This window comes from Suncus etruscus, chromosome 3 (assembly GCF_024139225.1).
Source record: "Suncus etruscus isolate mSunEtr1 chromosome 3, mSunEtr1.pri.cur, whole genome shotgun sequence".
Classification (NCBI taxonomy): Eukaryota; Metazoa; Chordata; class Mammalia; order Eulipotyphla; family Soricidae; genus Suncus; species Suncus etruscus.
The window spans coordinates 164,779,842-164,793,436 of NC_064850.1; the positions used below are offsets into that span (position 1 = coordinate 164,779,842).

A 13,595-nucleotide genomic window follows, 5' to 3' on the forward strand; every position below is an offset into this window, starting at 1 on the left:
TTAGCTGTAAAGGAGATAATTGAATGCAAACAGCACCTTTTACAACATCAAGGTCCTAGTGGTATGTGAGGGTGAAATAAATGGCTGTCCATTAGGTGCCCCTCAGAGTCTCAAGGTATTTGCTTCCCGATATTGGCCTTGCAAACTACAATCTTTGTTTCCCATATTCAGCATTTAGTCAAACCTTTTCTTCTTCTTTTTTTTTTTAATTTAGATTGTCCATTTGCTCTTGTTTTTCTGTTTTGTTTTGTTTTGATTTGGGGTCACACCCAGCAGCTCTCAGGGGTTATGATTGGCTCTACACTCAGAAATCACTCCTGACAGGTTGGGGGACCATATGGGATGCTGGGATTTGAACCACTGTCCTTCTACATGCAAGGCAAACGCTTTACCTCCATGCTATCTCTCCAGCCCCTAGTCAAACCTTTTCCTTTTCTTCCTTAGCACCCCAGACTCACTACAGTATTTGAAGTTAAATTTTAGGGTTAAGTTTCAGAGGCTCCTGACAAGCTTAGTTTGGTTGAATACATAAAAGACAAACCTTCCCCTACAAAAACAAAAGAGACAAACCTTCCCTGCAGAGTGGGGAGGACCCACATTCTCAAGTCCCCAGAATCTGCTAGTGAAAGCTGATAACAACACCCACTGTAATTGCTCCTTTGACTACCAGGCCCCTAAACAGCTGGAATACTTTCAGCTTTTTCCTTCATGAAGAAACTTTAATTTATCCCCAAATGCATACTTAGGTCTTAAAATAGAATTTTAGCAATGGAGTCTGGGAGGTCCCAGAAGAATTAAGAAGCTATAGCCCATTTCTCCAGATAGCTCAGCGTTTTTCTGTGCACTGGATATCCCTCTTCAGAGGGGAGGTGGGTGGCATGCAGTAGGTTGGCTGGGGTCTACCTACAGAGTGTGGTCAAATCTCTAAGGCTAGCTCATAAGCTCATAAGCCTGTGAAGTGGTTCCCCCCAAACCTCAAGCTTTATTCCTGGCAGTTCCCAACAGCATAGACAAATCATTTGTATAGCTGCTTCTTCTTCCCCACTAGCTTCCTGCTAGATGTTCTTTAAGTTCCTGTTCAACTGTCTGCTTTTCCAGTTCCTATTTCTTCCCAGTAAGCCAGTTATCCCACAGTTGAGCCCCTACCCTCCGTGAACACTCTTCATTATGAGACAAAAAGTGTCTTTTCCTTCAGGACAGTCTATTACATCTAACTTGAATCAGAACAATCACCATGGCCCCCAGATCTGCTTGCCTCTAAGGAATACTCTGGGAGTCTGATAAATTGATCTCTTGCTCTCCCTCCCCACCCTGTTGCTACCACTTCTGATTTCCCAAGAACAGAAGGACAAATCTTCAGGCCTTGTGATCACAGCTCTGGGCCATGTGTTGACTCAACACTTATATACAGGATGTTGACCCCCAGGAACACCTGAGCAGGCAGAGACCATATCCATAGGCTATATTCATGAGAATTCCTAGATACCTCTTGGCTCCTGTCCTTTCTTTATTCCTTTTGTCTTTTAATTTCTCATCCTTCTTTACACATGGCTTTCATTTTCCATCTTCAGAAGGGCCCTCTGCACCTACCCACTCTGCAAATGTCTCAGTGTGACAGATATCTTTGTATGGAAATAGCAGTGGATACATGCGTGAGAGAAGACCTTTTGGGGGGGGGGCTAGCTGGCATGCGGTACTAAGTGCTTTGTCTCTGTTATTGTCTCAGTATGTAACACTGACAATGTTCATCCACATGCACAGACCATATGCATAAGAGCCAACCAAAGTTCCTTCTGACACCTCATAGTCTATGAAAAGTTAGGACTGAGAGGCTTTAATTTCATTTCCCCTGCTTTTTGGGAGTGGGGTGAGGACGTTGTTTGTGTTTTTATTTTTTTAAAGATCACATTGAAGGAAAATCAATTTTATTTTGTAATGTGTCTGATTCGCAAAGTTCCATTGCCGACCCAGGCTTGGCAATGTCTCAGAGCTAATCCCTGATTTCTTTCTTCTGTGCAGAGTAGTAGCCAATCCTTCCCCAAGTTGAATCAAGGCCATTTGTTTTCCTCTCAAAATAAGTAGTGAGTTTGCTTCTAATCATGAAATACAAAAAGGACCAAAGATGATGCATTGATCTTGGACTCTTTTTATTTTTATCACCAAGAAAACTGCTGCAGATGGAAAAAGGCAAGAGATCATCGTCCTGGATTCCAAGAGAAGCAATGCTATTAATATTGGTCTGACGGTCCTGCCCCCTCCGAGGACCATCAAGATCGCCATCTTGAATTTTGATGAATATGCCTTAAACAAAGAAGGAATTGAGGTAAGAGATGCTCTATACAAATATTATTTGCATTCTCTAATATATCACATATGTGAAACATTAGAGTGTCCAAAATGACTTTCTCCATAGAATAACTTGTCACTCTTTTGCCTCAGCCATTCTCTGAATAATATTAATAACTGCACCTTTAGCAAACATTCTAGTGAGAGGAGAATCTTTTTTGGCTTATGAAGCTCTAAAATATCTTCGTTCTCTATTTTATTTGCTTCTTTCTGAGCACACTTCACCCATCACATAGTGGAAGAATATGATAACCTCAGGAGGCTTCACAGATAGCACTTTTAATGACATTTTCATGCCAAATATATTTAGCAAAGTATTCAAAAACTAAGCTTTCCTATGTGTTTTCACATTCATGGAATCAGCTCTTTCTCTCTTAATGTTCACTGAGATACCGGGAGAGGTGTTTCATTTGATAGGCTGGAGAACCCAACCCCATTGAGTCTTTAGCACTTAATGATCAGAATGTCACATGAATGTCACATGAATGTCACAGAATGTCACAAGATTGGATGACTCGGCTAGGATTTAGACAGCTATAGATGCTCATGCAGAGCAATGATTGATCTGCTCAACCAGAGTTCAGTGATATCACTCTGGTTCTGTACTTTCTTTACCATCGGCTGGTGCTAATTGATAGCAAGTCTAATCTCATATTTTGACCATGAAGCGTGGACTTGAGCCAGTGGCCCAGTTTGGAGATTTCAGTTGGGAAGTAGTACCTATTCTTTTAAAACCTCCCCTATAATGGGGGTTTATTCATACACAGTCTCACTGAAAGGCTTGAAAGTAGAGGACCAGAGAAGGCATACTGTAGAGAAGAAAAGCATACCCTTGAACAAAAATCTTTTGAAAAGATGCAAGTTGACCAGTATAAATTACTCTTTTTAAGTTTTTGTTTTTGCTTTTGGGGCCACACCCTGTGACGCTCCGGGGTTACTCCTGGATATGCACTCAGAAATCACTCCTGGCTTAGGGGACCTGATGGGATGCCAGGGATTGAATCAAGGTCAGTCCTGAATCAACCATGTGAAAGGCAAATGCCCTACTGCTGTGCCATTGCTCCAGCCCTATAAATTACTCATTATGAATCTGAGTGTAGGAGAGTGGAGTGGGATTCCTTAAGAATCTGAACCCTGCTGAGCATGCCTGCTTTTGTTCTTTAAAATAAGTGCCCTTCATAGGGAAAATTGTGTTCTTAGATGTTTGTAAACTAGATGAAATAGTGTGTACCCCCAAATCCATGCCCATGCTGACCTCTGATTATGACTTTACTTTGGAGAAAGATTCTTTGCATATAGCACCCTGTTCAGATTTGGTCATTAGGACTTAGTCTCTTCCCATGCTGGTCTTAATGAAAAGAAAGAAGTGTAGATAAAGAGAAGACATTGTCTCTGTCAATTGTGTGAAGAGAGAAGTGTGGATGAGAGAAGTCAGATTGCTAATGAAGTCAGAGAATGCAAGGAAGACATACAGAACTGCATGCCCTGTGCTCACTATGCAAGATTGGACTAATAGACTTGCATGCTAGATGCTATCAAGAACTACCTGCAAGCACAGAAACTCCAAAAAGACAAAGAAAGGGCTCTTCTGGAACCTCAGAGCCTGTGGGCCTACCCAAATCTTGAGGACAGACTGAATCTCTCAGACTGAATTTATTTCAGTGATTTTTAAATTCCTTTGTTTGTAACACTTGGTTGTGGCAGCACCAAGAAACCAATACAAGCCTAAAGAGCTCTCCTCTTAGAAGCAAACATGGCCTGTTCCAAGAGCCTTTATCTTTATCTTACAACTTGAGAGAAAATTAAGCCCGAAGCCCTGGAGTTAGATCATGTGACAAAGTCAGTCAACATCTCCAGATAGACAGCTAGAGAGTGAGGAAACATGGCTGACCGGGTCAGAGGTATAATGAGAATAGAGGACCACAGGCAGATACAGAGAGACATGAAGACAACTTTTGGACAACAGGAAAAAGGCAGACCTCAGAATAGAGCATCCTCATTATGGGGTCCCATTATCGGAGCAAGGTAGGAGGGTATCGACATGCCACTGAGTAGATTGATGGGATAGCTGCTAGCTAGATGATCCAAGTATTTTTTTTTTATTTAAGACAACAACATGGTAAGCCTTCTTGCATATTTGGGCCATCCTATGCATTTAACTATGTCCTTTGAGATGGCAAAAGCTTCACATTCATCCATAGAGAGGTTTCCAATGGCCAACCTGATTGAAAGGGGCGTGGGGGGGGGGGGAGAGACCACAATTCCTCTTTCAGAAATAGTTTCCTTTTTTCATGAGAACTTTAAAATCCACTAGGAGTGATTGATTCCATTGGAGTCTGTCTTTGTTCTTTCCGAAAGGGCACAGCTCCCTGTGTGGGCAGTGGTTTAGACACAGAAATTTACTCAGATTTTAGCATGAATCAGATTACTTTTTACTTTTTGGACTAGTTTCCAGCTGAGCTCCCTTTTGATCCAGGAAGGAATGATGATGGTAACAATAAGGATGATGGATTTAGGCAGAGCCCCACAGCCCTCAACCCAACTTTCCCAGGGCCAGGTTCCAGGTAGGCGCTTTATCCAGATGTTAATCAAAACTTTTATGGCATTTACCATTATGTTTCCCATCCTGAATTTGAAGAAGAGTGAGTTCAAGCTTCAGTTCATGCTCAAACTCACATGCCAGTGAGCTCAAGTGAAATTTGTGCTCTAAACTCCTAGTCTATAATACATACCACCCTTATGGGGAAAAATGTTCCCAGGGTACCTAAGGTTCATGTGGGGAGAGTGAAAGGAGAGTTGGAAAATGCATGCACTCACACTGTCCATATGCTTCCCATGGTCTTGCAAAAGTAACTGATACATGCAGTGACTTAAAAGTAGAGGTTGCTGCCATTGCCAACAGTACTGTCCCCTAATTGAAACTGTAATGTCATAAGTGTTACAAGTCCTCCATCCATTCTCAACCAGGGATATACGGACTTTCTGGAGTGGCTCATTCTTTGAAATAAGGGTTGTCCCATGCATCATAGAGGTTTAACAGTACCTCAACCTCCACGTATAAGATGCCACCTCAAAGTTGACCACCAAAAATAGTCTCCAAACTTCAGTAACACCCCCACCTCTAGATGACCCCATTTGATTCTCTTAGGAACATGGAATCCAGGTACTGTCAGGCATCACCTGCTCTCTGTTTTCAGGGTTCCAGGAACATAGAAAGACTCGTATGTGTATATAGTGGTTATCCAGAGCTTCTTCCCCAGGCTTGTTGTTTTAGTTAATGAGCAGAGATGGAATCTGTGAACTTCCTGGTCTTTACTAATATGATTTCCTGCTTATGTCCAAAGGGCTTTTTGCCAGAATATCTGCTTCATGGACACAGGCACTCTAGCATGGCAGCATGGCTTCCTAAAGCCATTTGAAGCTCTGTGTCTTTCAGTGTAATTAAGTCATATTCAAAGACATCCTGAAGTTTTGCTTAGCAACCCACTGATGAGAATTTAGGTTTATTATGAAAACTTGAGGGATTAGTAAACAAATTATTAAGGAAATAATTTTCATAAGCTTATTAAACTCAAACATTCTTGAGTTATTTTGACCAATTTAAGTTAGTTAATAATTAATAAAATTAGTTAATTAATTATTTATTATGAAAATCTGAGGGATTCGTAAACAAATTATTAAGGAAATAGTTTTTATAAGCTTATTAAACTCAAACATTCTTGAGTTATTTTGACATAAAGTCTGTGTCTGCAACAATACACAGGCACTAAATGACTGTGTGTAGGTGGGTGAGGGGCACACCTAGTGGTGTGTAGGGCTTACTACTCCTGTCTCTGTGCTCAGGGATTACTCCTGGAAGTGCCCAGAGAACCATAAATGATGTTGGGGATTGAGTTGGGATGGGCCATTTGCAAGGTCATGACCTTAACCCCTGTACTATCTCTCTGACCCACATTTTTTAGTTTTTGATGGAGCCTCCCTCAGCTGGCTCAGAGGTTACTCCCACCTCCATGTTCATTAGAGTCATCTGCAGTGAATAGGATAGTTTAATTGGGAAATAGCTGGGTTTCTCAAGAAAAAGACCTACACTAACGTCATCTTCAAGGATGAAACATCACTGACCAAGCAAGTGGGTGCATCGATAAACAAATAGGAGTATGTTAAGTTAAGAAGTTCCTGCACATCATAAGAAATAATGATCAGAATACAAAGACTGCCCCAGGAATGGGAGAGGTTATTTACCCAACACCCATCAGACAAGGTGTTAATATCTAATATATACAATGCACTGGTAAAACAACAAAAACAACAACAAAATTAAATTCCCTTGGGGCTTGAATCATTGCACCGCAGATAGGGGGTTTGCCTTACATGTGGCTGACCCAAGTTCTATCCCTGACATCCCTTATAGTTCCCTGAGCCATTCTGAAGTAATTCCTGATTACAGAGCCAGGAGTAACCTCTAAGTGATGCCTGATGTGGATAAAAACAAAACAAAAATTCATCCCCATTAAAAACTGGGGAGAAGAGATAAGCAGAAACTTCTTCAAGAAGAACTACACATGGCCAAAAGGCACATGAAAAAAATGCCCCACAGCATTAATAATCAGGAAAATGTAAATCGAAACAACAGAGAGATATAATCTCAAGACTGGCACACATCACAAAATATAGAAATAATTAGTGCTGATGAGGATGCAGGAAGAAAGGGACTTCAATTCACTGCTGGTGGGAATGTTGACTGGTTCAATTTTTTTTGGAAAACATTTGTTTTTTGGGCCACACCCGGTGGGGCACAGGGGTTACTCCTGGCTCTGTGCTCAGAAATCGCTCCTGGCAGGCATAGGGGACCATATGGGATGCCGGGATTCGAACAAATGTCGGTCCTGTGTTGGTTGCTTGCAAGGCAAACACCCTACCACTGTACTATCTCTCTGGCCCCAACATTATGGACATTCTTAAAGAAAAGAAAAAAACCTATAAATTGGGGCTGCCTTGATATCTTAGTGGTAGGGTATTTTGCCTTGCACATGGCTGACCCAGGACATACCTGGATTTGATTCCCCAAGACAGGAGCGATTTCTGAGTGCATAACCAAGAGTAACACCTGATTGTCACAAGGTGTGACCAAAAAAAAACAAACAAAAACAAATCCCTACAAATTGAACTTCCATTTGACCTGGCAATACCACCCCTGGGAATGTGACCTAGGGGCCCAAAAACATAATGCAGAAATGGCAGCTTTAGTTTTATGTTCATTGCAGCACAATTCACAATAGCCAGAATCTGGAAATAACCCAAATACCTGAGAACAGAACAGATGAGTGAATAAAGAAAGAGTGGAACTTCTGCGCCCTGAATACATGCAGCGATTAGGAAAAATAAAGGCATGAAATGCACCTATGTCAAGATAGACATGGAGAGGATCATGTCAGAAGGAGGACAGACATTGATGATCACACTCATTGTGAAATATTTGAATATTTAAAAATAGTATGGTGATAACACCAAAAGATCATAGAAATTAGGGTCAAGAGGACTGGTCCATGGTAGGAAGCTAGTCACAAAGAGAAGTAGGGAGTGCAATTAGGACAGAGAAAGGGATCATTATGTTAATAATAGCTGGAAATAATGACTCTGGGCAAGAACTGAAAGGAGATAAAGTGATATGCATAGTATTGCAAACCACAATGCCTAAAAGGAAAAAAAGAGGGAGAGAGAATAACAGAGAGAGAGAGAGAGAGAGAGAGAGAGAGAGAGAGAGAGAGAGAGAGAAGTATCTGCCATGTGATAGGCTGGGGGACAGGAAGCAGAGTTTGAAAGGTAACTGGGGACATTGGTGGTAAAAAGCTTTCACCGGTGCTTGGAACATTTTATGACTAAAACTCAATAATTCTTTTAAAAGACTAGACCTTTACGTCTTTCTGATATATGACTTTCATAGACAAATGCAAACAGATAGAGAGCATTACTAGAGGAACATTGGAGAAAATGGGGAAGATGTTTTTTTTTTTTTTTTTTTTTTTTTTTTTTTTATAATTTTTTATTATGAATTATGAGAACAAAAGATGCAAAGAAAGAGGATAAGGTAAAGTTACAGTGGAAGGACAATCACCCATAACATAATTATCAGAAGAAGTCCCCTTGCTGATATCTTAACTTTGAATTTTCACCAAAAAAAGTTAAGATAAATAAAACAGAATCCATGTGCAATTACTTTTTCCCTCAAGTCCCCAGATTGTAGCACATTATAATATTTCTTAACAGCACACAAGGCAATCTAAAGCCATCAAGCTTACGTAACTCCTTAAACATTAGAGGCATAGTGTTTTTTACATTTCCATGTACATGCATATTAGCTTAAGTTAACCTCAAATTTTAAGTGGGTGTGTTTTAAGGATTGGAGTCAAAGGAGCACAGTAAAAACGGTGTTAGAGTGGCAATTGTTGTTTGCATAGGCCCACCAAAATATGAGAGGCATGGAAAGGAATAGCCTTGGCCTAAATACAAAGAGATCCTACCCCTGAAGTTTCCTGGCATAAGACCAGCTCTAGGCCTCAGGAAAGTTATCGTTCGCTCCAAGACATTGTCCGTAGCGCCAACACACTTATCACAGAGTCTCTGTTGTTGGTCTCATGTTTCTGTATTAAAGATTCTGGAATCTGCATGTCCTACATTGAAGTCATGATGAGGAGTGCCTTCTCGTTTCACTTCACCATGAAAGGGGAATGCAGGAAGCCCTGTCCTATAAGCAGGTTGTTGTTGTTGTTAAGTCTTCTCAGTGTTAAAGGAAGTCTCTTTTGAGCAGGACGATGTCTGAGCAGTGGTAGGGTCTTCCGTGGTAGAGGATTGCTTCCAGGTGATGTTATAGACAAACCTCACCATAAATGGGCAATACAGCAAGCCCTGTCCAGTAAACAGGTCATTGTTCTTGTTGTCTTCTCAGTGCTAAGGGATGTCTCTTTTGAGTAGATCGATGTCAGAGCAGCTGTAGGGTCGTCCCTGGTACAGGAATGCCTCCGGGTGATGTTATATACAACCTTGGATGTTTTGTAAATGTCTTCTGTAGATCAAGGGGTAAATGGAGAATGTCCATTCTTCTGAGGCCTGTGCCAGGTCTTTATGTCAATGTTCAGGGTGTAAGGTCTCATTGTACTACAAGATTTGTGTGTTCCCCTTTCTATTAGATAAGAACTTATTGGTATGTATAGTATTTTCCCATGTCAGTGTGCCTACGCAAACAAGATATAAAGCCACGTGGTGCTATCAGATATATGGGGGCATAAGAACATTTCCAACAAGACCCATGACTTGGTTCAAACATAAGTATTAAACTGAGGGATTCTTTCACACCAAATTCCATATTGAGTAGTTCACAAAGAGAAGATAAAAAAAAATGGGGGGGGATCATCACTGTATAAGAAAGTATTTAGCAAAAGTTATAGCCGTCAAAGAAAACACGCATAAAATGTTGAAAAGATATGTGTCCTTTTTATGCCTTTTAAAATAGTTGTGTGGGTGTTAACTCTAGGGCACCACTTTGGTCTGTGAATTAGGACTCAAGAGTACTTAAGTTAGAAAGGGTAAAAAAGGAGTAATGATGATAGGAGTTAAAGAAGTTAAAGAGAAATATGAACTTATGAAGGGGTATGCAAAAGGGCAGAGTACAAAATGGACATTCTGCATACATAAAAACATAATTCAATGATAGTGAGTACTAGTAATGTTTCTTGTGAGAGTACTATTAATGTTTCTTGTGCGCGCGGGGGCAATAGCCCCCACGCGATTTTGAAAATGTAGACTGGACAGAGATTACCAGTGCCAGCCAAACCTCCTCCTGCCTGACTCCCGGCTCCCAGGAAGGAGAGATCCTTCAAGAAGCTGGGAGAACAGAAGTTCAGAGCCCCACCCAGACCCTCCCTAAGGAGCCGCATGGATAGTGGGGGAAGGCCTAGGGTCCTTCAAGCTCCACCAAGGGACCCAACTCACCGGCTTGCCCAGGGGTGTGGCCCGGGGAAGCCCTGGAGATCTGGAGCAAGGCGGCAGAGGGGTGCTGGGGTTACCCAAATCCCGCACCCCCCCTAGGCCTGGCCAAGCAGGCCTCCGGCATGGCGTGGGCCTGCCAAACCTCCTCCTGCCTGACTCCCGGCTCCCAGGAAGGAGAGATCCTTCAAGAAGCTGGGAGAACAGAAGTTCAGAGCCCCACCCAGACCCTCCCTAAGGAGCCGCATGGATAGTGGGGGAAGGCCTAGGGTCCTTCAAGCTCCACCAAGGGACCCAACTCACCGGCTTGCCCAGGGGTGTGGCCCGGGGAAGCCCTGGAGATCTGGAGCAAGGCGGCAGAGGGGTGCTGGGGTTACCCACATCCCGCACCCCCCCTAGGCCTGGCCAAGCAGGCCTCCGGCATGGCGTGGGCCTGCCAAACCTCCTCCTGCCTGACTCCCGGCTCCCAGGAAGGAGAGATCCTTCAAGAAGCTGGGAGAACAGAAGTTCAGAGCCCCACCCAGACCCTCCCTAAGGAGCCGCATGGATAGTGGGGGAAGGCCTAGGGTCCTTCAAGCTCCACCAAGGGACCCAACTCACCGGCTTGCCCAGGGGTGTGGCCCGGGGAAGCCCTGGAGATCTGGAGCAAGGCGGCAGAGGGGTGCTGGGGTTACCCAAATCCCGCACCCCCCCTAGGCCTGGCCAAGCAGGCCTCCGGCATGGCGTGGGCCTGCCAAACCTCCTCCTGCCTGACTCCCGGCTCCCAGGAAGGAGAGATCCTTCAAGAAGCTGGGAGAACAGAAGTTCAGAGCCCCACCCAGACCCTCCCTAAGGAGCCGCATGGATAGTGGGGGAAGGCCTAGGGTCCTTCAAGCTCCACCAAGGGACCCAACTCACCGGCTTGCCCAGGGGTGTGGCCCGGGGAAGCCCTGGAGATCTGGAGCAAGGCGGCAGAGGGGTGCTGGGGTTACCCAAATCCCGCACCCCCCCTAGGCCTGGCCAAGCAGGCCTCCGGCATGGCGTGGGCCTGCCAAACCTCCTCCTGCCTGACTCCCGGCTCCCAGGAAGGAGAGATCCTTCAAGAAGCTGGGAGAACAGAAGTTCAGAGCCCCACCCAGACCCTCCCTAAGGAGCCGCATGGATAGTGGGGGAAGGCCTAGGGACTTCAAGCTCCACCAAGGGACCCAACTCACCGGCTTGCCCAGGGGTGTGGCCCGGGGAAGCCCTGGAGATCTGGAGCAAGGCGGCAGAGGGGTGCTGGGGTTACCCAAATCCCGCACCCCCCCTAGGCCTGGCCAAGCAGGCCACCGGCATGGCGTGGGCCTGCCAAACCTCCTCCTGCCTGACTCCCGGCTCCCAGGAAGGAGAGATCCTTCAAGAAGCTGGGAGAACAGAAGTTCAGAGCCCCACCCAGACCCTCCCTAAGGAGCCGCATGGATAGTGGGGGAAGGCCTAGGGTCCTTCAAGCTCCACCAAGGGACCCAACTCACCGGCTTGCCCAGGGGTGTGGCCCGGGGAAGCCCTGGAGATCTGGAGCAAGGCGGCAGAGGGGTGCTGGGGTTACCCAAATCCCGCACCCCCCCTAGGCCTGGCCAAGCAGGCCACCGGCATGGCGTGGGCCTGCCAAACCTCCTCCTGCCTGACTCCCGGCTCCCAGGAAGGAGAGATCCTTCAAGAAGCTGGGAGAACAGAAGTTCAGAGCCCCACCCAGACCCTCCCTAAGGAGCCGCATGGATAGTGGGGGAAGGCCTAGGGTCCTTCAAGCTCCACCAAGGGACCCAACTCACCGGCTTGCCCAGGGGTGTGGCCCGGGGAAGCCCTGGAGATCTGGAGCAAGGCGGCAGAGGGGTGCTGGGGTTACCCAAATCCCGCACCCCCCCTAGGCCTGGCCAAGCAGGCCTCCGGCATGGCGTGGGCCTGCCAAACCTCCTCCTGCCTGACTCCCGGCTCCCAGGAAGGAGAGATCCTTCAAGAAGCTGGGAGAACAGAAGTTCAGAGCCCCACCCAGACCCTCCCTAAGGAGCCGCATGGATAGTGGGGGAAGGCCTAGGGTCCTTCAAGCTCCACCAAGGGACCCAACTCACCGGCTTGCCCAGGGGTGTGGCCCGGGGAAGCCCTGGAGATCTGGAGCAAGGCGGCAGAGGGGTGCTGGGGTTACCCAAATCCCGCACCCCCCCTAGGCCTGGCCAAGCAGGCCTCCGGCATGGCGTGGGCCTGCCAAACCTCCTCCTGCCTGACTCCCCGGGGAAGATGTTTTACCAGTGGTCTTTTATGGTGCTTTTCTTGTAAAATTAAGTGATAAGTGAAAATAATTAATTTTTTTTTGTTTTTGTTTTTGGGCCACACCCAGCAGTGCTCAGGAGTTACTCCTGGCTGTCTGCTCAGAAATAGCTCCTGGCAGGCATGGGGGACCATTTGGGACACCGGGATTCGAACCAACCACCTTTGGTCCTGGATCGGCTGCTTGCAAGGCAAACACCGCTGTGCTATCTCTCCGGGCCCTAATTAATAAATTTTCAATGTAGTAAAAGAGAGAATTAAAGATACCTCTTACACTTACCCTCATCATCTGCTCATGAAGTAAAAGAACCATCACCTTCTAAATGATGGTGTTGACCTGTCATTCCACTGTGGTACAGCTATTTTTATTGTCAGTGATATGTAAAAAAAAAAAATAGCCGGCAGATGGCAACCTCATAAATCTTTAACACTGAACAAATGGTTTAAATTAGAGAAGGGAAAAAAACAAAAAGTAAGAGTGTTTGATTACTTTCCCAAAGAGGAGGGAGTGGGGGAAACAGCTAAAATCATCACAGGAAAATGCCGCTTCTGAAGAAGTGGGAAACGTGTTGACATTTTGGGTTTGGGAATTCTTGTACATGCTTAGAGCAGTTAAGCATTAAGAAAATTAAAATACAAATTTTCATTACATTTTTATTTTGAAGATGAGTGGAGCTTAGATTCTGGATGTTGTTCAAGAAGCAACATCTGCTTGGATCGTTCTGGTTGTTTTTAATATCATCTATGGATCGAATGGGATCAATGGCCCAGGGCTGTGGGAGCATTTACAGTGTATCTCATAAGCATCCAGTTTCCCCTCCATAACTTTAGAGATGGGTCAGACCAGAGAGAATGTTGGTAGAGGAGAAGTCAAGGCTCCCCTTCTGCCACCTCAATCAGGCTGCAGCACACAACACTGGGCTTCGGTGCCATCTGATATCACTGACTTCAGACTACCTGCTCGCGCTCATTCAGCCCAAGACTGC

The 13,595-nt window shown here is 45.1% G+C and overlaps 2 protein-coding genes across 4 annotated transcripts in view; one reads left to right on the plus strand and one right to left on the minus strand.

The window, feature by feature from the left end:
• RPRD1A (regulation of nuclear pre-mRNA domain containing 1A) overlaps positions 1 to 13,595 on the minus strand; it is a 1,137,547-nt gene that overhangs the window by 687,237 nt on the left and 436,715 nt on the right. The window lies entirely within an intron of this gene.
• Positions 1 to 13,595, plus strand: part of FHOD3 (formin homology 2 domain containing 3) — a 514,974-nt gene that overhangs the window by 455,091 nt on the left and 46,288 nt on the right. For both annotated transcript variants that reach the window (XM_049769642.1, XM_049769643.1), the window contains one exon: positions 2,165 to 2,323. In XM_049769642.1, coding sequence (XP_049625599.1) covers positions 2,165 to 2,323 — 159 coding nt within the window. The remainder of the gene's footprint in view (positions 1 to 2,164; positions 2,324 to 13,595) is intronic.